The sequence below is a fragment of the Somniosus microcephalus genome, chromosome 10, assembly GCF_052327205.1.
Source record: "Somniosus microcephalus isolate GS21.2 chromosome 10, FLI_Smic_1.0, whole genome shotgun sequence".
Taxonomy (NCBI): domain Eukaryota; kingdom Metazoa; phylum Chordata; class Chondrichthyes; order Squaliformes; family Somniosidae; genus Somniosus; species Somniosus microcephalus.
In genome coordinates, this window is record NC_140996.1 from 145,478,758 (window position 1) to 145,505,084 (window position 26,327).

The 26,327-nt window shown below is 45.9% G+C and overlaps 1 protein-coding gene across 6 annotated transcripts in view; it reads right to left on the reverse strand.

The window, feature by feature from the left end:
• The window catches only part of rev1 (REV1 DNA directed polymerase), a 151,409-nt gene that overhangs the window by 13,273 nt on the left and 111,809 nt on the right, over nucleotides 1-26,327 (reverse strand). For all 6 annotated transcript variants that reach the window (XR_015079734.1, XR_015079735.1, XR_015079733.1 and 3 more), the window contains 6 exons: nucleotides 6,527-6,616; nucleotides 5,527-5,711; nucleotides 3,528-3,761; nucleotides 3,279-3,360; nucleotides 1,430-1,617; nucleotides 544-700 (listed from right to left, as the gene is read on the reverse strand). Coding sequence is in view for 3 of the 6 variants with exons in the window: in XM_085998919.1 (XP_085855045.1) it covers nucleotides 544-700; nucleotides 1,430-1,617; nucleotides 3,279-3,360; nucleotides 3,528-3,761; nucleotides 5,527-5,711; nucleotides 6,527-6,616 (936 nt within the window). In the remaining 3 variants the exon portion in view is untranslated. The remainder of the gene's footprint in view (nucleotides 1-543; nucleotides 701-1,429; nucleotides 1,618-3,278; nucleotides 3,361-3,527; nucleotides 3,762-5,526; nucleotides 5,712-6,526; nucleotides 6,617-26,327) is intronic.

Sequence of the window (26,327 nt, forward strand, 5' to 3'; positions counted from 1 at the left end):
GTCTAAGGATAAGGGGTAAGCCATTTAGGACTGAAATGAGGAGGAATTTCTTCACCCAGAGAGTGGTGAACCTGTAGAATTCTCTGCCACAGAGGGCGGTGGAGGCCAGTTCATTAAATATATTCAAGAAAGAGTTGGATATATTTCTTAAGGCTAAAGGGATCAAGGGATATGGGGAGAAGGCAGGGACAGGGTACTGAATTTGGATGATCAGCCATGATCTCTTTGAATGGCAGAGCAGGCTCGAAGGGCCGAATGGCCTGCTCCTATCTTCTATGTTTCTGTGTTACCTCTTTGACCAAGCTTTTGGTCATCTGCCCTAATATCTTAAGTGGCTCGGTGTCAAATTTTGTTTGACAGCGGTCCTGTGAAGTGCCTTGGGACATTTTACTGTTAAAGGCGCTATATAAATGCAAGTTGTTGGTGTTATATTTCATTTTAGCACTGTGGTTTCCTATCTGATTTTTGTGAATATTTTTATTTTGAAAAAACTGTACTCTGGCTGAAACGATAAGGGAGTTAATATCAATATTTTAGACATACCTCCAATAGTTGTAACCCATTCTTTTAGAAGTGATTTTATATCTTTCAATTCATAGGCTCCAGCGAGGTTAGCTCTCAGATAAACCGAGTCAACAAAAATTTCATGCTGTGAGGATATTTTAGCCTGGTGGCCTGATGTGGAAGTACCAGGATCAACCTGTAAGTAAATAAAAAGTGGTGATTTGGAATAAAGTACACACTAAATTACTAATATTTAAGTAATTGATACTTGGTAGCATTACTGTCATGGAAAGGCTTCTTTTTGACAGAACTGAATGATACAGCTGCTAAAAATAAAACACTTGGCAGCATGATGGTATCATTACTGTTTAGATCTATACTCTGTATTGTAGAACTAAGCTACGTTAGTCACAAGTTAATTAGAACAGTATCCTGACTTCTACTTGGAAATAACTATTTCACTGAGACTGACAAATATTAATCCATACCCTTTGCTAAGAATACTTAAAAAGAAAGTGCACTAATGGCAACTTTCTAATGGTGATTGGACTCTTCATTTGTATTGTAATGCCAGAAATCCATTATGACCTGAGTGCTAAAGGTACCAGTACTGTAGAAAAACCAAAAGGATTCTGTATATTGCCTACCAAGAGAACAATCTCTTAAAAATGTATACAACTTCTGTAAATGTGTTTTCCTGAGAATTGGAGTCAGGAGTTTGAAACTGGTACTTTTTTGCCGTCCAGTCAGTCTGAAAAACAAGCTAAGTGAATAGGAGGTGGGAGAACAGATTTAGCATCTTTATATACAAGACAAAACAAATTAGTTCTGCATACCAAAGTACAAAACAAACTCCTTATTCAGTAAGTTTAAAACTAGTCACAATTTACTGCTGAACCAGGTTTAGTGTATTGCACAATATTACCTGCAGTTTTTCTTTGACTTGGTGTTCATGTCGGATCAAGTCAGGTAGTACTTTATGTGGACTGACCATTAACTTATTTTTAAGAGGACTTTGAACTTTAATGGGACTGGTTTGATTCTTCTTCTTGAACCGTTTCTTTGATTTTTCAGCAACAGTGTTCTTTAACTGTAGTAATGGATTCTTCATGCCTAGAACAGTAAAATATAGTATTTCACCACATCTTTGAATAGCTTTTACCTCCAGAAACAAATTGTGAACCAATTTATACAATTTACTTCAATGGCCTTCCCTAGTACTCACTCCAAAAGTCTATCACCTTTCACATAAACAAGTTCTAGCCACTTTCTTCTTGCTGCCAAGTTCCTAATCTTTAAACCCATGTGCCCTGTCTGAACTCGTCACCACAGTGAACAATTATCATGGATACACTTATTTTTCCATCTCAATTTTCTTCCCCCCCCATTCTTTATATGTGAGACTAAACAGAGTGTGGATTGAACAGCCTACCTACATTATCTAGGCTCACATATGCAGAACTGCCTCTTTGGCATGGTACTGGATTGTGATTGGCAACTGGAACTCTACAAGGGGAGAAAATGGGCAGAAAAATGTATCTCACTCTGAATTCTCCCCAGAGTCACCCGTGGGTCTCTACTTGCTGCCTCCCTGCAGCAGTACAGTTAAGATCAGGAACTCAGTATTTTGTTTGTGGGGGGTGGAAGGTCCCACAGTTGCAAGCCCACTCTATGGTATAGTATACTGTCAGCCCTACTGTTTGAATTATTTAATACTGCTTAAATTTCCACGTGCATTTCATTCAAAGGTTAATACAGTTGTTTCTGAATAGTTTTTTAAAATGTAATTCTCTCTTTAGGGGAAGATGCAAGGATAAGTTCATATAGAATGACTAAATACTCTGAGGAACATACTGGTTACTAAGCTGCTGATACCATGGAAATGCCATGCCAAAGAAGGCAACCAGTTAAAAATAAATAATGCAAGGATAGAAACTCTTGAGTTTTACTCAATTTATCTGTCAGATTGCAACAAAAATAAGATGGTAGTAACCCAAATGGAAATCTAGGTTAATGCTCTCCTGAGCAAATCTTCTTCGAACCTCAAGATGTCTATTGCAGGTAGAAGGGATTAACAACTAAGTTCTTGTAAGTATTCAGTCAGTTTATTTTATCTGCAAATTACATTCAACGGTTTCCAAAAAATATATTTCTTCTGAGAATGACAGGCAGTTGGATTGTATGTCTGTGAGTAGTTGATTACAAAGAGTGAAGGGTAAAAATTCTGGTATGGGTGTGGCCATAACTTTTTTATTATGCTGTTCACTGGATTTGGAACGGGGTCAACGGCAAGCCAAAGTGGCAAGCAGAAATCCCGTCCTGCCACATTTGAGCCCCCTTAAAAGAGTCCATGGAATTTCCAAGCTTTTATCTTTAAATTCATACATCAGGTAAACATTATTAAGTTAATGGTACATATTTATGAATGGAGTATACGTATGATTGTGTTTTATAAACATAAATGACAATAACATTGATGGTTATATTCAGGTGAGTTACCATATACAGTACATAGAATTTACAGTACAGAAACAGGCCATTCAGCCCAACTGGTCTGTGCTGGTGTTTATGCGCCACACGAGCCTCCTCCCACCTCACTCAGCTCACCCTATCCTTCCATTCATTTCTCCCTCATGTACTTATCTATTTATAAAGTTACATTCAGTGAAGTTAAATTTACAAAATTACATTTTAATACGCTAGCCTTGAAAAAAACTTCAGAATTTTACGAGTTCGTACTGGGACTAAATGTGAAGGACTCCTCGTATTCTCACCTTGTCGATGTCTTTGATCATAAGCAGCTCTCAGTTCTTCTTGTACATCAGGGGGCAAAGCAGCAAAAACCTCAGGATCAACCTGAGTTTGAAAAACAAAATATCCTGAATACTAAATTCTCTTTACATGTTGTTGTTTGTACAAATACAGTAATTTATTCATTAAGATTTACAAAAAACAAGTCTTATTTGAATTTAAAGGCATTTGATACAATGCAGCAGAAGAGGCACGAATAGAAGATACTTTACCTGTGAAAATGCTGGGAGGGCTACAATCAGTCCAGCAGTGCTGCTTGGTTCTGGAGATCCTGGCAGCTCTAGAATCACTGTCCCCATTGACACAGGTACATGTCCAGTAACAATGCCTTTCACTGACTCTTTGCCGCGGATATCAGTAAAATTGGGCTGCTGTCGAGCCAAATATGTCTGCTTCACCTGCTCTCTAATATCTGGGGGGAGCGCTGCCAAAACAGAAGGATCTATCTAAAAAAGAGAGAGAAAAACCAAGACATTACTCGTCTGAAACATTTTCTCTAAGTGGATTTTCTAAAAGGTTTAGGTTTTCATTTTTTTGGTGCGCAAGATGCATAGTAGCTATGAAAAGTGTAAAATTACTACTACATATAATATTTAACGAAGCTGTAAATCACAGTATATGCACTGAATTTCACAAAGTATCACTGACTTATTTACCAGTCAAGATTAAAGCATTATTACTCTAAATTAATTACTTGAACAGAAAATTATGCAATTAACTTTCTTTAAAATTGGTCCTTAAACTGCTGCTTTAACCCCAAGAACTACAGCAGTTCACCACCAAAATAAAGAATGCAATGTTAATAATCCACTGTATTTCCACAAGTCCTATTCCACTTGATATTCAGCATAACAGGTGTACAGAAAATACTTTCCCATACATTTAACGGCAGAAATTGTGTATGCAGAATGCTGCAAACGTTATTTAGTCCTCAAAAGGGTTAAACCTTGCTCCTGAGATTTGAATGACCATATAAGTTTGATTTTAGAGGTACACTTGTCTAGACTGACAGTGGGCTGGTACATTTGGCCTCAATACCTCTGAGGAAAACTGGCCAAGGTTCCTCCTCCTGATAGTTATCTGGTGATCCGTGCTGGAAGCGTGTGCAAATGGACGTCAGGCAAGGACAGGATCAGGCTTGATAGTGCTGTCCCAACAGTTTAATAGCCTGTCAGTACTTACTCTCAAGGATCACAGATGAATAACAGCCACTTGGGTAATGTACCCAGGGAACTACACCCTGGCAGGGAGTCGGTGTTTTCAGGCAAAAAAAAGGGAGAAAATGGAGAGAAATAAATTAAAAAAGAAAAGAAAATGAGGAAATACATCATGCTGTCTTTGAAAGGCACTAAAAGGTTATTACAAGAGGGTACATGCATGTGTATGGGGTGGAATGAGCCTATGGATTTTTTCATTAGTTAGGGTGCCATCAGTAAGTATCCTGTACATGCAGCATTACAATGAACTTCAAGGAAACAGAAAACCAAACCTGAAAAAAATTCTAAAGTTAGGATTTCTAGTGTACATCATCTTTCCTTGAATAGAATGTCCTCTTCATTATTTTAAACATGGTCTCTTCAAAACAAATTAAACATTTCACAAGTTCATTTATTTTAATTGCTACTATTGAAATTGATACAAAAAAATTATGGGGTCATATAGTACCAAACTAGCTCTCCTAAACAAATTCCAGCCTCTGATACGGTCATTAAGTGACACATCGCACCCTCTTAGCAAGAAATAATCAAAGCTGTAGTGTTGCTTTTCATTCTCCTCAATGCACCCAAAATTAAAGACCTTGTTGTATTGGAATATGTTTTTAAAAAAAAATCAGTTTATCAAAGAGCCTGTCCAAGAGTGGAGTACAACTGTGGAATTGACGTACATGGATCCTAAAGTTGCTCATGTGTTAATTTTACATCACACTAAACTTAGTGGTGTATGCCATTTAAACACTGGCTGTGACTTTTAAGTTGAAAAATGTCATGAGAAAATGACTTGTGTTGCTCTGCAACAGTGCTCTGGGGACATAATGAGATGACCATTAAGCAGTCTCACACTGAGCAGGGAGATATTGGTAATCTCTTGAAACAATCCTTCGAATGCAGTTATTAATTCAAACAAGAAACCACCCCATTCTAAGAGCCATCTTTCTGCTGCTATTAAAGGTGCTGTAATACCAGGAAGTGGTTTATACATTAATATTTGTACCTGAGAAGGGGATGGCACTTCAATATTAATGTCAGGTCGATCCCTACGGATAGTTGTGTTCTCAGGGGTATGTGTTCCACCAGCTTTTACTGAGGTTTCGGAACTATTGACACTTGTATCTCGACTAGGTGAAAGCAAAGGAGGATTTCCAGTTGCTGCTGTCTTTTTCCATGCACAATCTGGGTCTGTGATCGAGTTTAAAAAGAAAATACAGCAAGACGAGTGTCATAATGAATGAATACTGCACATGATAATTAAATACAACTAACATTGCACAAGTATGAAAAGTCATATAATTCATAAAAGTAGTTGCCCTCAGTGCCTTATGGCTTTCATAGAGGGTTGTGAAATGGCCTTGTATGATGCTACTACTTATATGCATTATGTTAAATGAAACAAGTTGAGCAGAACAAAACAATTTTCCTTTAAATCATCATGCAATATTTTTATTACAATGTCCAATGAGATAAAAGTGAGAATCTATAAATGTATAGCAAATTACATTTCAACCATAAATATTAGTGGTGAATCAAATGTACTGTAAAACAAATTGCATCTTCAGAAATGTTGTTTAATTTTCAGTATTATGCCACAATACTGTTTAAATACCATAATTCCTCAAATGGCAATTTCAAAATCTGACCTGTCCATTGAGGGAAAACGTCAAAGAAAGACAATTATTTCCACAGAAAGTATCAAACTGATCTGGTCTTGATCATTTCAAAGTCATTGTATAGTGTAGTTAGCAGAGAAACAGAAATAAACTGCTATCTTATGATCGCAGTCAAGAAATGAATGATGCATGCAGCAGAAGATTTTTTTAAATTTTTTTAAAGCACCCCTTTTCTGTAATTAATGGAAATTGCAACTGCACAGAAAAAAAATTGCAGGTCCTTCTGACAGAATCAATTTTGCCTAGAAGTCTAACACTGTTGATATCTAGAGATGGTCTCAGTTGTTGGCCCCGGACCAGAGACTTCAGAAATACAACAAGGCTCACCATATTGCTTGTAATTCAAAATTGTTGATGCGTCATTTGAACTTTGCTGGAGACCAGAGGCCTTGTGCTTCTTTGTGCTACACGTGGCTCCTGGTGGAAAATGCACATACTAATGTCAGACAGTGGTAAAAACTGTAACCATAATTCTAAGAGAACATTCCATTTTCTAAGCTCATCGTCAGAGATCCAGACAGGCTTCCTGTCTAATAGCGACACTGGAGAGCAATGCAAAATACACAGTAATTAGTAGTCTTTCAGGTAGGACTCTCTCAAAGATCTGCTATAAATCCAAAATAGACTATGCCAGAGAGATTTCCACTATCATATTTATTTTTATGTCCTCAAATTCATAGAGGACCTTCCCCTCTGAAATCCATGCCACTGTCACTTATTAAATGAGTACTATCAAATTACTCCTTAGTGATGGGGCTGTAATTACCGGGATATGAAAATATAATTCTGGTCCCAGTGCAGAGCAAAGTGTTTGCTGATTTCCCATCAAACTTACCTTGCGTGATATTGGAAAGTCAGCTAATTAGCATTTAACCTGCAAGGTCACCCAATTAACCTGTGAACTCCCTAAATGGACTGGACTTGGTACAAGGAACTTATTGAGGGGATAGAACCATAGAAGTTCACAGCACAGAAGGCGGCCATTTGGCTAATCATGTCTACACCAGCTCTACAGCAATCCACAACTAATCCTGCTCTTTCAGTCTCGCCTTGCAATTTTCTCAGCTTTAAATATTTGTCCAATTTTCCCTTATAAAATGCAATGTTTCTGCCTCAATCATACCCTGTGGCAAAACATTGCACATTTGAGAAATTTCTCAAAACCTCTCATGACTCTCAGTGATCACTTTAAATTGATAGCCTCTCATCACTGACCCTCCAACCAGAGGAAATAGTCTTTCTCTATTCACTGTCAAAACCCGTCAGTTTAAAAATCTCTATTAAATCTCCTCTTAATAATCCTAGTATCTCAAGTTCCCCTTTATACCTATAGTTTCCTGTGCCTGCCATCATCCTAGTGCATCTATGCTCTATGTTCTCTATACTTTAATAACTTTCTGTTATGGAATGTCTAAAACTGCACATAGTACACTAATTATGGCCTACCCAGTGTTTTGTACAAATTTATTATAGACTGGGTATTGTGCAATGAGAAGGGACTTATCAGCAATCTTCTTGTACGAGGCCCCTTGGGTCAGAGCGATCATAATATGATCGAGCTCTCAGTCGAGATGGAGAGTGAGGAAATTGAATCAGAGACTAAGGTCCAGAACTTAAATAAAGGGAATTACGAGGGTATGAGACGGGAATTGGGTAAGATTGATTGGGTGGTGTTTCTGGGGGGATTGACAGTGGAGAGACAATGGCAAGCATTCAAAGATAGAATGGAAGAATTCCAGAACATGTTTATACCGGTTTGGCATAAAAATAAACCTAAAAAGGTGACTCAACCGTGGATAACGAGGGAAATTAGGGACAGCATAAAATAAAAAAAAAGGGCATATCAACTGGCAAAAAAAAGCACCAGACCGGAAGATTGGGGGCAGTACAGGATACAGCAAAAGAGGACAAAGGGATTAATCAGGAAGGGGAAAATAGAATACGAAAGTAAACTTGCAGCAAACATAAAGACAGACTGCAAAAGCTTTTATCGGTATATCAGGAGGAAAAGACTGGTAAAATCCCAAGTCGGTCCCTTGCAGTCCGATTCGGGAGAATATATAATGGAGAATAAGGAAATGGCAGACCAATTAAACTCATACTTTGGTTCTGTATTCACAAAGGAGGACACAAATAACCTCCCAGGAATATCGGCAAACATAGGGACTAATGAGAGGGAGGAGCTGACAGAAATTAGTATCTCTAGGGATATGGTGTTGGGTAAGTTGAGGGGACTGAAGGCCGACAAATCCCCGGGGCCTGATAAACTACATCCTAGGGTACTTAAGGAGGTGGCCCTGGAGATAGCAGATGCTCTAAGGATCATCTTCCGGAACTCCATTGACTCGGGAACAGTACCCGTGGATTGGAGGGTAGCTAATGTTACCCCAATATTTAAAAAGGGGGGTAGAGAGAAAGCAGGGAATTATAGACCAGTAAGCCTTACATCGGTTGTGGGCAAAATGCTAGAGTCCATTATTAAGGATAAAATAGCGGAGCACTTGACAAATGGGGAAAGGATCGGACAGAGTCAACATGGATTTACAAAGGGTAAATCGTGTTTGACTAATCTGCTGGAATTTTTTGAGGAAGTAACTGGTAAAATAGATGGGGGAGAGCCAGTGGATGTGGTGTACCTTGACTTCCAGAAAGCCTTCGATAAGGTTCCACACAAAAGATTATCATGCAAAATTAAGGCTCATGGAATTGGGGGCAAAGTATTAACGTGGATAGAGAACTGGCTGGCGGATAGAAAACAGAGAGTTGGAATAAACGGCTCGTTTTCGGAGTGGCAGGCAGTGACCAGCGGGGTGCCGCAAGGATCTGTCCTGGGACCCCAGCTGTTCACAATATATATAAATGATCTGGATCAGGGAATTGGATGCAATATTTCCAAATTCGCTGACGACACTAAACTAGGAGGAGGGGTGGGCTCTGATGAGGATGTCAGGAGGCTACAGTGCGATTTGGACAGGTTGGGGGAATGGGCGGATACGTGGCAGATGCACTATAATGTGGATAAATGCGAGGTTATCCACTTTGGGGGTAAAAACAGGAGGGTAGATTATTATCTAAATGGTAATAGATTGGGAGATGGGGAAGTGCAGAGGGACCTGGGTGTTCTTGTGCACCAGTCACTGAAGGAGAGCATGCAGGTGCAACAGGCGATTAAGAAGGCAAATGGTATGTTGGCCTTCATATCAAGGGGGTTCGAGTATAGGAATAGGGATACCTTACTACAGCTGTACAAGGTGCTGGTGAGACCGCATCTGGAGTATTGTGTACAGTTTTGGTCGCCCCATCTGCGGAAGGATGTTCTTGCCATGGAAAGAGTGCAACGGCGATTCACCAGGCTGATACCTGGAATGGCGGGAATGACCTACGAAGAGAGATTAAATAGTTTGGGCTTGTACTCACTGGAGTTTAGAAGATTGAGAGGGGATCTCATCGAAACATATAAAATTATGGCAGGCCTGGACAGGCTGAATTCAGAATGTTTCCAATGGCCGGGGAGCACAGAACCAGGGGCCACAGTCTAAAAATAGCGGGCAAATCATTTAAAACAGAGATGAGGAAGAATTTCTTCACTCAAAGAGTGGTGAGCCTGTGGAATTCCCTGCCACAGAGGGCTGTGAAGGCTAATTCAATAAATATTTTCAAGAGAGAATTGGATATATTTCTGAAGGCTAAGGGGATTAAGGGTTACGGAGAAAAGGCGGGGACGGGGTACTGAACTGGTAAGATCAGCTATGATCTCAGACGAAGATCAGCCATGATCTCATTGAATGGCGGAGCAGGCTCGAAGGGCCGAATGGCCTACTCCTGTTCCTATCTCTATGTTTCTATGTTTCTATGTTTACTCTTGTACTCTATATTCCAATTCATCAAACCCAAAATGCTGTTGACCATTATGGTTTCATTTACCTGCACTTCAAGGAATTATGTATTTGTACCCCTAGGTGTACACACTCTCCAGTGCCTTTCCACTGAGCATATACAGTGCAGCAACAACTCAAAGGGGTTCTGCTGCTGCTATTTAGATGAGGCGGTACATCCTTTAACAAGACATTAACTCTGGACCCTATGAAGTCTCATGGCTTCAGGCCAAGCATGGGCAAGGAAACCTCCTGCTGATTACCACCTACCACCCTCCCTCAGCTGATGAGTCAGAGCTCGTCCACGTTGAATACCACTTGGAAGAAGCACTGAAGGTAGCAAGGGCAAAAAATGTACTCTGGGTGGGGGACTTCAGTGGCTATCACCAAGAGTGGCTCAGTAGCACCACTACTGATCAAACTGGCCGAGTCCTGAAGGACATAGCTGCCAACACGAGGGGAAAAACCCACTTGACCTCGTCCTCACCAATCTACCTGTCGCAGATGCATCTGTTCATGACAGTATTGGTAACACTGCCCACCGCACAGTTCTTTGGAGACTAAGTCCTCTCTTCACATTGAGGATTCAGACCAGACCTAGCAGCTCAAAACAGGGCATCCATGAGGCACCGTAGACCATCAGCAGCAGCAAAATTGTATACGATCACAATCTGTAACCTCATGGCCCAGCATAGCCCTCACTCTACCATTACCATCAAGCCAGGGGACCAACCCTGGTTCAATGAGGAGTGTAGTAGAGCATGCCAGGAGCAGCACCAGGTGTATCTAAAATGAGGTACCAACCTGGGGAAACAGGACCACATGCATGCTGAACAGCAGAAGCAGCATGCTATAGGCAGAGCTAAGCGGTCCGACAACCAACCGATCAGATCAAAGCTCTGCAGTCCTGCCATATTCAGTCATGAATGGTGGTGGACAATTAAACAACTAACGGGAGGAGGAGGTTCCATGAACATCCCCATCCTCAATGATGGTGGAGCCCAGCACATAAGTGCAAAAGACAATGCTGAAGCGCTACAACTATTTTCAAGCAGAAGTGCCAAGTGGATGATCCATCTCGGCCTTCTCCCGAGGTCCCCATCATCACAGAAGCCAGTCTTCAACCAATTCGATTCACTCCACATGATATATCATACCAAGAAACGGCTGAGTGTACTGGATACAACAAAGGCTATGGGCCCCGACAACATGCTAGCTGTCAGCTGTGGTTCAGTGGGTAGCACTCTCGCCTCAGTCAGAAGGTTGTGGGTTCAAGTCCCACTCCAGGAACTTGAGCATAAAAATCTCGGCTGACACTACTAACAAGCTGCACTTACCAATAACCTTATCACCGATGGTTAGTTTGGGTTCCACCAGGACCGCTCGACTTAAAAAAAAAAAAAAAATTCGTTCCTGGGATGTGGCGTCGCTGGCAAGGCCAGCATTTATTGCCCATCCCTAGTTGCCATTGAAAACGTGGTGGTGAGCCGCCTTCTTCAACCGCAGCAATCCCTGCGGTGAAGGTACTTCCCGTAGTGCTGTTTGGGAGGATGTTCCAGGATTTTGACCCAGCGACGATGAAGGGACAGCGATATATTTCCAAGTCAGGATGGTGTGTGACTTGGAGGGGACCTAGTCCTTTCTAGGTGGTAGAGGTCGCGGGTTTGTGAGGTGCTGCCGAAGAAGCTTTGGCGAGTTGCTGCAGTGCATCATTTAGATGGTACACACTGCAGCCACAGTGTGCCGATGGTGGAGGGAATGAATGTTTAAGATGGTGGATGGGGTGTCAATCAAGCGTGCTACTTTGTCCTGGATGTTGTTGAGCTTCTTGTGTTGTTGGAGCTGCTCTCATCTAGGCAAGTGGAGAGTATTCCATCACACTCCTGACTTGTGCCTTGTAGATGGTGGAAAGGCTTTGGGGAGTCAGCAGGCGAGAGACTCACTGCAGAATACAGGAAACTTTGTGCTATCCGGCACCGACGGGACCGAGCTGCTGCCGTTCCCTCAAAACTGCAGTGCACTCCAGAGCTAATGTTGAAACATACGAAGATTTTCCGTATGAATCAACATAGAAACATAGAAGATAATAGCAGGAGTAGGCCATTCGGCCCTTCGAGCCTGCTCCGCCATTCAATGTGATCATGGCTGATCATCCAAATTCAGTACCCTGTCCCTGCCTTTTCCCCATATCCCTTGATCCCTTCAGCCTCAAGAAATATATCCAACTCTTTCTTGAATATATTTAATGAACTAGCCTCCACCGCCCTCTGTGGCAGAGAATTCCACAGGTTCACCACTCTCTGGGTGAAGAAATTCCTCCTCATTTCAGTCCTAAATGGCTTACCCCTTATCCTTAGACTATGACCCCTGGTTCTGGACTCCCCAGCCATCAGAAACATCCTTCCTGCATCTAGTCTGTCCAGACTTGACAGAATTTTATAGGTTTCGATGAGATCCCCTCTCAATCTTCTAAACTCCAGTGAGTATAAGCCCAATCGACACAATCTCTCCTCATACGTCATTCCTGCCATCGCAGGTATCAGCCTGGTGAATCTTCGCTGCACTCCCTCCATGGCAAGAACGTCCTTCCTCAGGTAAGGTGACCAAAACTGCACACAATACTCAAGGTGCGGTCTCACCAAGGCCCTGTACAACTGTAGCAAGACATCCCTGTTCCTGTACTCGAACCCTCTTGCTACGAAGGCCAACATACCATTTGCCTTCTTAACCGCCTGCTGCACCTGCATGCTTACCTTCAGCGACTGGTGCACAAGGACACCCAGGTCTCTTTGCACTTCCCCTTCTCCCAATCTATTGCCATTCAAATAATAATCTGCCTTCCTGTTTTTGCCACCAAAGCGGATAACCTCACATTTATCCACATTATAGTGCATTTGCCATGTTTCTGCCCAATCACCCAACCTGTCCAAATCGTACTGGAGTTTCCCGACATCCTCCTCGCAGCTTACCCTCCCGCCCAGCTTTGTGTTGTCTGCAAATTTGGAGATATTACATCCAATTCCCTCGCCTAGATCATTAATATATATTGTGAACAGCTGGGGTCCTAGGACCGATCCTTGCGGTACCCCACTAGTCACTGCCTGCCACTCAGAAAACGACCCGTTTATTCCAACTCTTTGCTTTCTGTCCGCCAACCAGTTCTCTATCCAAGTCAATACCTTGCCCCCAATCCCATGTGCCTTAATTTTGCACGCTAATCTCTTATGTGGGACCTTATCGAAAGCCTTCTGAAAGTCCAAATACACCACATCCACTGGTTCTGCCTTATCTATTTTACCAGTTACATCCTCAAAAAATTCCAGTAGATTAGTCAAGCATGATTTACCTTTTGTAAATCCATGTTGACTTTGTCCGATCCTGTCACTGCTTTCCAAGTGCTCTGCTATTACATCTGTTATAATAGACTCTAGCATTTTCCCCACTACCGATGTCAGGCTTACCGGTCTATAATTCCCCGCTTTTTCTCTACCACCTTTTTTGAATAGTGGGGTGACATTAGCTACCCTCCAATCCATGGGTACCGTTCCAGAGTCTATCGAGTTCTGGAAGATGACCAGTAATGCATCTACTATCTCTAGGGCCACTTCCTTAAGTACCCTGGGATGTAGACCATCAGGCCCTGGGGATTTATCGGCCTTCAGTCCCATCAATTTTCCTAACACCATTTCCCTACAAATACTGATTTCTTTCAGTTCCTCTCTCATCAGACCCTATGTTCCCCGGCATCTCTGGGAGGTTATTTGTGTCCTCCTTTGTGAAGACAAAACCAAAGTATGTATTTAGTTGGTCTGCCATTTCCTTGTTTCCCATTATAAATTTCCCTAATTCTGACTGTAAGGGACCTACGCTTGACTTCACCAATCTTTTTCTCCTCACATATCTATAAAAGCTTTCAGTCAGTTTTTATGTTCCCTGCTAACTTACTCTCATATTCTATTTTCCCTTTCTTAATTAATCCCTTTGTCCTCCTTTGTTGACTCCTAAACTGCTCCCAATCCTCAGGATTATTGCTTTTTCTAGCCAATTTATATGTGCTCTCCTTGGATCTTATGCTATCCCTAATTTCCCTTGTTAGCCACGGTTGAGTCACCTTTTTTGTCTTATTTTTATGCCAAACTGGGATGAACAAATTCTGTAGTTCATCCATTCGGTCTTGGAATGTTTGCCATTGCCTATCCACCGTCAACCCTTTGAGCGCCATTCCCCACTCAATCCTACCCAACTCGCTCCTCAGACCATCGTAGTTTCCTTTATTTAAATTGAGGACCCTTGTCTCTGAGTCAACTACTTCATTCTCCATCTTAATGAAGAATTCGATCATATTATGATCGCTCCGACCCAAGGGGCCTCGTACAACAAGATTGCTAATTAATCCTTTCTCGTTACATAATACCCAGTTTAAGATGGCCTGATCTCTGGTTGGTTCCTCGACATATTGGTCCAGGAAACCATCCCGTAAACACGCCAGGAATTCCTCCTCCACAGTATTGTTACTAATTTGGTTGGCCCAATCTCATAATCATAATCAACTTTATTGTCATTGTTAGTGCACAAGTGCAGTACAACGAAATGTAGGCTTGCGGCTCCCGAGAGTGTACATTTAGATTAAGACATTTAAACATTCAACATTCATTTGGCTTGTAATACATTAACATAAACATAACCATAATAAAGTGCATTGGCAGATGTGCAGGCTTTAGAGTTTATTTGTGGAGTTCAGTAGGATGACAGCCCTGGGAAAGAAGCTGTTCCTAAATCTGGCCGTACGGGTGCGAATGCATCTGTAGCGTCTCCCAGATGGCAGGAGGGCGAACAGACTGTGGCTGGGGTGAGTAGGGTCTTTGATGATGGACCGTGACCTCCGTAAACAGCGTTTCTGGTATATGTGCTCTATGGTCGGTAGCCGGGTGCCGGAAATGCGTTGGGCAGTTTTGACTACCCGCTGCAGGGCTTTCCGGTCATAGTAGCTACAGCTGCCATACCATACTGTGATACAGTTCGTCAGGATGCTCTCTATTGTGCAGCGGTAAAAGTTAGAGAGGATCAGGGGTGACAGGTTACATCCCTTCAGCCTCCTTAGGAAATATAGGCGCTGCTGGGCCTTCTTCACCAGAGAGGAGTGTGGTAAACCACTGTTTGTATTCCACTGTGTACATGCCTTGGCTGACTCCTCCCACAAGTCGTAGTATAAAGGTGACTGCTCCCCAGCCCTTTGTATTTCTGGACCGGTCGACCACTCGAGGCAGACCTTCATTCTTTTGTTAATAAAAGCCTTTAGTTACTCTCTTAACTCTCAGTCTTTTATGAGTAATTGATAGCGCATCAATTTTATTAACAAAATTTTTATAATGGAGAAGATCCTCACACCAGCATGCCTGGACTTAGATCATCGGGAGGCGGACTCATCCACCAAGTTTACTCACTGGCTTAAGTGTTTCGAAAAATTCCTGACCGCCTCCGCAGCAATCAAATCGGACGAGGACAAACTGGATGTCCTGACCTCCAAAGTGAACCACCGAGTGTACTCGGTCATCCAAGACGCGACCTCGTACGCGGACGCTATCAAGCTCAAGGACCAGTACACGCACCCAGTGAACGAAGTGTACGCCAGGCACCTTCTGGGGAGTCGTAAACAACCTGGGGAATCGACCGTGGAATACCTTCAGACACTGTCTGTGCTTGGCCGGGCCTGTGGTTGTAAGGATGTAAAGGCCGCCGTGTACACAGAGGAACTTATCCGGGACGCTTTTGTAGCGGGCCACAGATCCAATTACACCCGACAGCGACTGTTGGAGCAGAGTGACCTCGACCTCAACAAGGCCTCTGAACTCGCACTATCATTGGATGCAGCCTACCGGGGCATGGATGCCTACTCCTCTGCACCGTGGACGCCGCGGGGAATGACAGCCTGGGACACGGTAGGACCGCCTCATAGCGCCGTGCCACCCCAGCAACGGCCCAACTACCGCAGCAGTGTCCCAAGGCCAGACAGCAGTGCCCCAAGGCCAGAAATGCTACTTCTGTGGCCAGGCAAAACACCCCAGAGCGCGCTGCCCGGCGAAAAACGCGATCTGCTCGGGCTGCGGGAAGAAGGGACACTACGCTAGCGTCTGCAGGGCCAAAGCCACCCCGAACCCCAGCAGCGCCGCGTGTGGGCCATGCGGGCCGCCATCTTGGGCCTCCCCGGCCATGTGCGAACCACCGGTACAGCAGCCATTTTGGACGCCTCCAGCCACATGGGGATCATGGACGCCGCCATCTTGGACGACAGCCGGAACGCAGCAGGCCCCCAACACCGCCTCATCTGATACCCGCAGCGACACACCGACCCCTACGCTGGCATCCGTTACACTGGACCAAGCGAGACCGCACCAGCTGGCCAGTTCCACAATGGACATTAAGGTAAATGGTCACGATACAATCTGCCTTTTTGACTCTGGGAGCACGGAGAGCTTCATCCACCCCGACACGGTGCGGCGTTGCTCTCTCCCAGTCCTGCCTGCGCACCAGTGGATTTCTATGGCCTCCGAGTCCCAGTCGGCGGACACTGCGTGGTGACACTCGTAGTAGACAGGACCGTGTACGATCATTTTAAACTTCTGGTCCTGCCCGACCTCTGCGCTGCCGTCCTGCTGGGATTAGATTTTCAGTGCCACCTTAAAAGTGTTACGATGGCGTACGGTGGACCCCTACCCCCACTCACAGTCCGCAGCCAGCAGCTTCCAAATTGCCTGCTGCGCACCAGGTGCAACCTCTCCACACTCAGAGTCACCCCCCCACCACTGTTTGCTAACCTCACCCCCGACTGTAAGCCCATCGCCACAAAGAGCAGGCGATACAGTGCCGGGGACAGGGTTTTCATTAAAACCGAAGTGGAGCGGCTCCTGAAGGAAGGGATTATTGAGGGCAGCACCAGCCCCTGGCGAGCCCAGGTTGTGGTCGTTAAGACCGGCGAGAAGCAGCGCCTGGTCATCGACTACAGCCAGACAATAAATCGCTACACCCTGCTGGACGCCTACCCACTCCCCCGCATAGCTGATATGGTCAACCAGATCGCGCAGTACCGCGTCTTCTCGACCATTGACCTGAAATCAGCGTACCACCAGCTCCCTATCCGCCCTGAGGACCGCCAGTATACCGCCTTTGAGGCAAACGGCCGCCTCTATCACTTCCTTAGGGTTCCCTTTGGCGTCACCAACGGGGTCTCCGTCTTCCAAAGGGAGATGGACCGGATGGTAGATCAAAATGCGTTGCAGGCCACTTTCCCATATCTGGACAATGTGACCATCTGCGGCCGTGACTTGCAGGACCATGACGCAAACCTCGAAAAATTCCTCCGCACCGCCCAACTCCTGAACCTGACATATAACAAGGAGAAGTGCATATTCCGCACAAACCGCCTCGCCATCCTTGGCTGTGTTGTGGAACACGGAGTCATCGGCCCCGACCCCGACCGGATGCGTCCCCTTATGGAACTCCCACTGCCTCAAGGCCCTGAAGAGGTGCCTAGGGTTTTTCTCCTATTACGCCCAGTGGGTCCCCTACTATGCGGACAAGGCCCGTCCGCTGATCAAGTCCACCTCTTTTCCCTTGACGGCAGAGGCCCGCTTAGCCTTCCACCGTATCAAGGAGGACATTGCCAAAGCCACCATGCACGCAGTGGACGAATCCATCCCCTTCCAGGTGGAAAGCGACGCGTCCGACTTTGCCCTGGCCGCTACCCTCAATCAGGCGGGGAGACCCGTGGCCTTCTTTTCACGAACCCTCCAAGGCCCGGAGACCAGACACTCCGCTGTTGAGAAGGAGGCCCAGGCGATTGTGGAGGCTGTGCGTCATTGGAGGCACTACCTGGCCGGAAAACGATTTACCCTGCTCACTGACCAGCGTTCAGTTGCTTTCATGTTTAACAACAAGCAGAGGGGCAAAATCAAAAATGACAAGATCTTGAGGTGGAGAATCGAACTTTCCACCTACAGTTACGAGATCTTGTACCGGCCCGGGAAGCTCAATGAACCCCCGGATGCGCTATCGCGTGGCACCTGCGCCAGCGCGCAGATCGATAGACTGCGGGCCCTCCACAATGACCTCTGCCACCCGGGGGTCACCAGGTTCTTCCACTTGATCAAGGCCCGCAACCTGCCTTACTCTATTGAGGAGGTGAGGACCATTTGGAAGGATGTGCTCCCCGATGCGCTCCACTCTATTCGGTCACTGCTCTGCACTGCCACTAACGCCACCCCTCATGAGAAAATGTTTGTCTTCCCAAGGAAGTCCACATCGGGGACATCGCTACCGCCATGGCTGACGTCCCCAGGGCCGGTCCTACTGAGAAGACACGTGAGGACCCATAAAACGGATCCCCTGGTCGAGAGGGTCGACCTCCTCCACGCCAACCCCCAGTATGCTTACATTGCATACCCGGACGGGCGGGAGGACACAGTCTCCATAAGAGACCTTGCACCCTCGGGGGCCGCAGTAACCCACTACTCACTACCACCCCCCCCCACGATCCGATATCCAGCCCCAGCAGACGGCAGGCCTGGGCCCCGCGACCCGCTCGACATCTACGAGGACGACACGCCTGTGCCACAGCCTACGCAGGACTCGACGCCGGAAGCTCCACTACCCCTGCCGTCGCCACGCCGATCACAGCGGCAGACAAGACCTCCGGAGAGACTCCAATACACTAACTTTTAATACACTTCACCCCGCCGGACTCAATTTTAAACAAGGGGTGAATGTGGTAAACCACTGTTTGTATTCCACTGTGTACATGCCTCGGCTGACTCCTCCCACAAGTCCTAGTATAAAGGTGACTGCTCCCCAGCCCTTTGTATTTCTGGACCGGTCGACCACTCGAGGCAGACCTTCATTCTTTTGTTAATAAAAGCCTTTAGTTACTCTCTTAACTCTCAGTCTTTTATGAGTAATTGATAGCGCATCAAGGAGGTATTGAGGGACCAGGAGAGGTCTTCCATGATGACTGCTGTGCCCTTATTGCACGCTTCTTTAATTTCCCTTTTAATGCCATCCCCAACCTCTGCCTTACTGTTGGGAGGTCTATATACCACTCCCACTAATGTTTTTTTCCCCTTAGTATTTCTCAATTCTACCCATACAGATTCCACATCATCAGAGCTAATATCCTTCATTACAATTGTATTAATCCCTTCTTTAACCAGTAATGCTACCCCACCTCCCTTTCCTTTTTGCCTATCTTTCCTGAATATCGAATACCCCTGGATGTTGAGTTCTCAGTCTTGGCCATCCTTGAGCCACGTTTCTGTAATCCCAACCAAATCGTATTTGTTTACCTCTATTTGCGCAGCCAATTCATCCACCTTATTACGAATGCTCCTCGCATTAAGACACAAAGCCTTCAGGCTTGTTTTTTTAACGCTCTTAGACCTACTAGAATTATTATTTACTGTGGCCACGTTTGATTTAAACCATTGATTTCTCTGACTGCCACTTTTGTTTTTCTCCTTCCTATCTTTTGCTTTTATCCCTGTTTTCCTTCCCTCTGTCTCCCTGCTCAGGTTCCCAACCCCCTGCCATTTTAGTTTAAACCCCCCCGAACAGTGCTAGCAAACCTCCCCGCAAGGATATTTGTCCCGCTCTGGTTCAGGTGCAACCCGTCCGACTTGTACAAGTCCCACCTTTCCCAGAAGCAGGCCCAGTGATCCAGGAAACTAAAGCCCTCCCTCCTGCACCAACTCTTTAGCCACGCATTCATCTGCTCTATCCTCCTATTCCAATACTCACTAGCACGTGGCACCGGGAGTAATCCAGAGATTACAACCTTTGAGGTCCTGCTCTTTAATCTGCTACCTAGCTCCCTAAATTCTTGTTGCAGGACCTCATCCCTCTTCCTACCTATGTCGTTGGTCCCAATGTGAACCACAACCTCTGCCTATTCACCCTCCCCCTTCAGAATGCCCTGCAGCCGTTCAGTGACATCCTTGACCCTGGCACAAACAGCAACAGCCTCTAAACAGTCGGCAAGCGTCTCTGTAGCGTCTCTAGCTGAAGCTGTTGCTTAGCTACAGACGTTGCAGAGCTTGACTGTTCAAAAAAAGCAAAGAAAAGAAACGAAAAGAAGAAAGAACGGCTCCTGATTTTTGCCGGTGGCTCGAGCTTGCCGGACGGTTCGCCTCCGGATAACACAAAGTTTCCTGTACCTAGCTTCTGAGCTGCTCTTGTAGCCGTTGAATATCAAAGGGCTGTGGTTAGACTTTCACTTGTTGGAGAGAGTCATTGTTTGGCACTTGTATGGCGTGAATGTTAATTGCCACTTATCAGCCCAAGCCTGAATGTCATCCAGGTGTTGTTGCATGTGGGCATGGACTGCTTTATTATCTGAGTTGCAGCAAATGGAACTGAACACTGTGCAATCATCAGCGAACAACCCCACTTCTGACCTTATGATGGAAGGAAGGTCATCCAGAGCTCATTACAGCCTTCGTACAAACATGGACAAAAGAGCTGAATTCCAGAGGTGAAGTGAGAGTGACTGCCCTTGACATCACAGAATCACAGAAATCACAGAAACCCCACAGTGCAGATAGAGGCCATTTCGGCCCATCGAGCCTGCACCAACACATATCCCACCCGATCCCCGTAACCCCTACACCAACACATATCCCACCCTATCCCCATAACCCCACGTATTTAATCCCCCTAACACTAAGGGTCAATTTATCATAGCCAATCAACCTAACCCGCACATCTTTGGACTGTGGGAGGAAACCGGAGCACCCGGAGAAAACCCACGCAAACACGGGGAGAATGTGCCAACTCCACACAGACAGTCACCCGAGGCCGGATTCGAACCCGGGTCTCTGGCGCTGTGAGGCGACAGTGCTAACCACTATGCCACCGTGCTGCCATTAAGGCAGCATATGACCCAGTGTGGCATCAATGAGCCCTAGTAAAATTGAAGTCAATGGAAATCAAGGGGAAAACTCTCCATTGGCTTGAGTCATACCTAGCACAAAGGAAGATTGTTTTGGCTGTTGGCCCCAGGACATCGCTGCAGGTATTCCTCAGGGCAGTGTCCTAGGCCCAACCATCTTCAGCTGCTTAATCAATGACCTTCCTGTTGTGTCGGTACCTTTCTACCTAGACACAATTTAGGACTCAGAACTCAGAGATTCAAACATGAAGTGCTTTATTGGAAGGAAAGGAAGTTCTGGCAAGTTCCGAACAAAGAGAGCTAAACTTAACAGAGAACACCCAACCATTTATCTCCTGTGACAGCGCCACCACAGGTGGGAGGAGAACACAAAATACATAACATTTCCTCCCCTCTTAAATGGAAGGTCCACATTATTCCTCAACAGGTAAGTTACTTTCAATGCACTCAACGAACCTAGGGTAGAGGTAGACTGCCTCAACCCCTGACTTTACCCTGGGGTTTATTCTGCCCCAGTCTTGTGGGGAAGTCACTAAGCCTACAGATCCAAGCGTCTTGGAGGCCGCCGCTCTCTGACAGGATACCGGCGGTCATCGCTGGCTTCCACAGCAGTAGGCATCGACACAGGCCTGGATGGAGAAGGTGCCTGTGTCAGTCGAAAGTCAGGAGTTTGCACAGGTGGAACAGTCTCTTTGACTTCCTGTGTTGGAGAAGAGCACTGTGGCAAAGGATGCTGGTTTGCGGTATCATCTGGAAACAGTTCAGGCCAACCAGCCGTTGGAGCCTCTGTGGCTGTCTCTGCTCCTGGCAACAGTTGATCTGTGTGTCTTCTCCAGATGACGTCCTCAGCAGTCTCAACCGTGTAAGACACAGGGCCCGTCTGCGCGATCACCGTAGCAGGAACCCATTTCGGTCCAGTGTTGTAGTTTCGAGCTAGGACGTGCTCTCCCGGATGAAACCGTCTCTCCTTGGCTCTTTTCTCTCTCTTTTCAACTTGAGCTTGTTGTTGACGATGGACAACCTGCTCTGCCCTTGGAGGTTTGAGTAATTCAAAACTTGTCCGCAACTGCCTCTTCATCATGAGCGAAGCGGGGTAAGTTTTGGTTGTGGCATGCGGCTCGTTCCTGTAGGACAACAGGAAGCTGTTCAGACGTTGGTGGATTGAGCCCTGACCTTGCGATGCCTTCAAGGCGTGCTTCAAAGTTTGCACGAACCTTTCTGCCTGGCCGTTAGTAGAGGGATGATAGGGCGCAGACCTGATGTGTTGGACACCATTCACATGCAGGAAGGTTGCAAACTCCTGTGATACAAATTGTGGACCGTTGTCACTTACGAGTTGTTCCGGTGAGCCATAACGGCTGAACATCTCACCAAGTTTCTCAATTGTTTTCTCTGCCGTGGTAGACCTCATCACAGCGACCTCCGGCCACTTGCTATGAGCGTCTACAACCACCATAAACATCATCTCTTCGAAAGGACCGGCGAAGTCCACATGTACTCGCTGCCACACTTCTGCAGGCCAATCCCAGGGGTGTAGGGTTGCCAGCTGTGGAACATTCCGGACCCTTTGACATGGGGAACATGTTTTGGCTTTCTCCTCAATATTCCCATCGAGACCTGGCCACCAGAAGTAGCTTCTTGCCATTTCCTTCATCTGAACCATCCCACTGTGGCCTGTATGAAGTTGTTGCAGTATAGGTTCCCTCAGAGGTGGCGGAATGATGACACGGCATCCCCAAAGAAGACAACCTGCCTGGGCGGAGAGCTCATTTCTTTTTGAAACGTAAGGTTTCAAACTAGGAGAATCTCCTATCGCTCTCCCTCGAATGACATCGTCCATTACCTCAGACAGGACTGGATCGTTGCGGGTGTACCTTCGCACCTGAACTGCAGTGACAGGTGCTCCCTCCACTTGTCTAAAGTAGAAGATGTCTATCTGACGAGGCTCTGGGGGAGTAACAGGCAAGGGTAGCCTCGAGAGACCGTCTGCGTTGCCGTGCAAGTCTGATTTGCGATATTTGATGTCGTATGTGTGTCCTGACAACAGTAAAACCCACCTTTGCATCCTGCTTGCAGCGAGAGACGGAATTCCGGTGTGGGGCCCGAAGATTGAAGTCAATGGACGGTGGTCCGTCACGAGTGTGACCCTTCTCCCAAACAGGTACTGATGAAATTTTCGAATTCCAAAAACAATTCCCAAGGCCTCGCGCTCGATCTGCGCATAGTTACTCTCGGCCTTGTTCAAGGTGCGTGATGCGAAGGCGATAGGTTTCTCTTCACCCGAAGGCATGATGTGGGATATGACTGCTCCCACACCATATGGTGATGCATCACATGCTAGCTGCACGGGTAGCTTTGGGTCGAAGTATGTCAGGACCTCCGATTTCAGCAATGCTTTCTTTGCTTGGGCGAAAGCTTCGTTGCACAGTTCAGTCCATTTCCATGTTTTGCCTTGACATAGCAACCGATGTAACGGCTTCAGCAATGTTGCTAAGTCTGGAATAAACTTCCCATAGTAGTTAAGTAGCCCCAGAAATGAACATAACTGGCTCACATTCTGGGGTGCTGGGGCCTCCACGATCGCCTTGACCTTTGACGGCGCCTTATGCAGGCCAGTAGCGTCAATCACATGCCCCAGGTACTCGACTGAAGACTGAAAGAATTCACATTTGTCTTTACGAACTCTGAGTCCGTACTCTTTCAGTCGTTGTAGTGTCGCATCCAAGTTCAGAAGATGATCCTCCTCATTTGTCCCAGTGACAAGGATGTCGTCCAGGTAGCACTGGACGCCTGGCAGTCCACTCAAAATCTGATCCATTGCCCTTTGGAATAGAGCAGGGGCTGACGTAATTCCAAACGGAAGGCGGCAGTACCTGTATAGCCCCTTGTGTGTCACAATTGTCAGCAGCTCCTTTGATTTGTCATCGACATGCATTTGTAGATAAGCCTGGCATAAGTCTATTTTGCTGAACTTTTGCCCTCCGGCCAGGCCCGTAAAAAGATCAATGAGGGGAAGAGGGTACTGTTCCGCAGACAGCACCGGGTTAATAGTCACTTTAAAATCCCCGCAGATTCGAACAGATCCATCCTTTTTCAGGACGGGAACAATGGGTGTGGCCCATTTGCTCACGCTCACAGGCTCCATTCTCGACTAAGGCCTCCAAGTTAGCCTCAACTTTTGGCCTAATTGCACAGGGTACAGGTCGGGCTTTGTGAAACTTCGGCTTGCTGTCAGGTTTAATGTCCAGTCTCACGCTGATCTTTTTCATGCTCCCAAGTTCCCCATTGAAGATAGCAAAATACTGCGGATCACCCAATTGGGAGACCAAACGCAGATTGGGTGACCGCTTTGCGGAACACCTCCGTTCAGTCCGTAAGGGTGACCCCGAGCTTCCGGTCGCCTGTCATTTTAATTCAATGCTCCATTCCCACTCGGACCTCACCGTCCTTGGCCTCTTGTATTGTTCCACGGAAGCTCAACGTAAACTCGAGGAACAGCATCTCATCTTCCGATTAGGCACTCTGCAGCCTTCCGGACTCGATATCGAGTTCAACAATTTCAGATCATAACCTCGGCCCCTATTTCATTTTTTCTTGTAATTTTTCCACTCCTTTCCCCCCCCCCCCCCGCCCTTTCCTTTTGTTTCGCTCTCACACCTGGCAGCTATCCCTTGCCCTGCCAGTACACTTTACACCCAATCTCAGCCTATTACCATCTCGTCTAGCTTCTAATACCTTTTATTGTCTCTTTTTTACTTCTTTTGTCCGATCGCAGCCCTGCCTCCGATCTATCTTTCCTTTCCAGTTTTGAAGAAGGGTTCGACCCGAAACGTCAACTCAAATTTCTGTCCACAGATGTTGCCTGACCTGCTGAGTTTTTCCAGCATTTTCTGTTGTTATTTCCCCATTGAAGAGTTCTGCATGTTTGTTTAACACTGCAGTCAGACCTGACTCCCCTTTTGACATCATGCAGACTGCAGGCCAGTCCAGCGTGATTTTCTCTAGCCACGCACGTCCCAGTAGCGATGGGTAATTTCCCTTTACCACATATAGTGGCAGTTTTGCAGTCTGTCCGTTCAATTTAACTGTCACCTCAATGACGCCTCTCATGGCCACAGGTTCGCCGGTATACGTCTTTAGCACAATGTTTGTTGGCTGAAGGGTAAGATGCTTTAGCATTTTGTTGTAGACAGTGTCTGAAACAAGGGACACAGCCGCGCCTGTGTCCACCTCCATCCGCACTGATTTTCCCTCCACCAGTGGTGACACCCAGTAGCCATTTGAACCACCTGCAACCGTCAGTATGTGCACCTCTTCCTCCTCAGAGGTGTCGCTCCCCTCTGTTTTGCTTGTTCCATCATACTGCACTGAATGAACACTCTTTTTCCTCTCTTGTCCAAATACAGACATTTTGCTTCCATGCTTCCCAGCTCTGTCTGTTCTTTTTTTACCTCTACAGGCGCGTTCAGTGTGATCCTTTTTGCCACAATTTCGGCATTCCAGCTCCGTACACCAGCAGTCATTGGCGTGATGGCCCGTTTTCCCACAACGGTAACATGTGCCGTTCCGCGCACCTTTAGGCTCAGACGACACCTTGTGAACTCTCCCTGTTGAACTCAACTGGTGAGCCTCCTTTTCCGCCATCTCCATGGAGACACTAACTTCAATGGCCTTTTCAAGAGTAAGGTTGTCCTCAGTAAGAAGGCGCTTCTGTGTGGCTGCATTTTGCAGACCACACACGAGTCTGTCTCTAATGGTGTCCTTCAGCACCTCCTTGAACTGGCAGTGTTCCGACAACCTTTTGTCACTGATTCCCCCCTCCTCTTGATTCCGTTTGTGAAATCTAAATCTCTCAGCAATAACCAGAGGTTTTGGTGAAAAATGTGCTCCAAGAATTTCCACTAGTTGCTTATATGTTTTAGTTCCTGGCTTATCTGGCTGCACGAGGCTGCGAAGTAAATTGAATGTCTTCGCCCGATTACACTCAAAAAGGTAGGCACGACCTTTTCATTTGCCACCGCATTCGCCAATACAAAATAGTCAAAATGTTCTGTATTTGCGCCCCATTGCTCCACATTTTCATCAAAATCACCGATGTTTCCTAATATAATAGCCATTTCACGTTTCAAATTAAAATTTCTGTTTACTCACTGCACCCGTAACGTACACAGATTCATCCGCTCCTCGTTGCCACTTGTTGTGTCGGTACCTTTCTACCTAGACACAATTTAGGACTCAGAACTCAGAGATTCAAACATGAAGTGCTTTATTGGAAGGAAAGGAAGTTCTGGCAAGTTCCGAACAAAGAGAGCTAAAC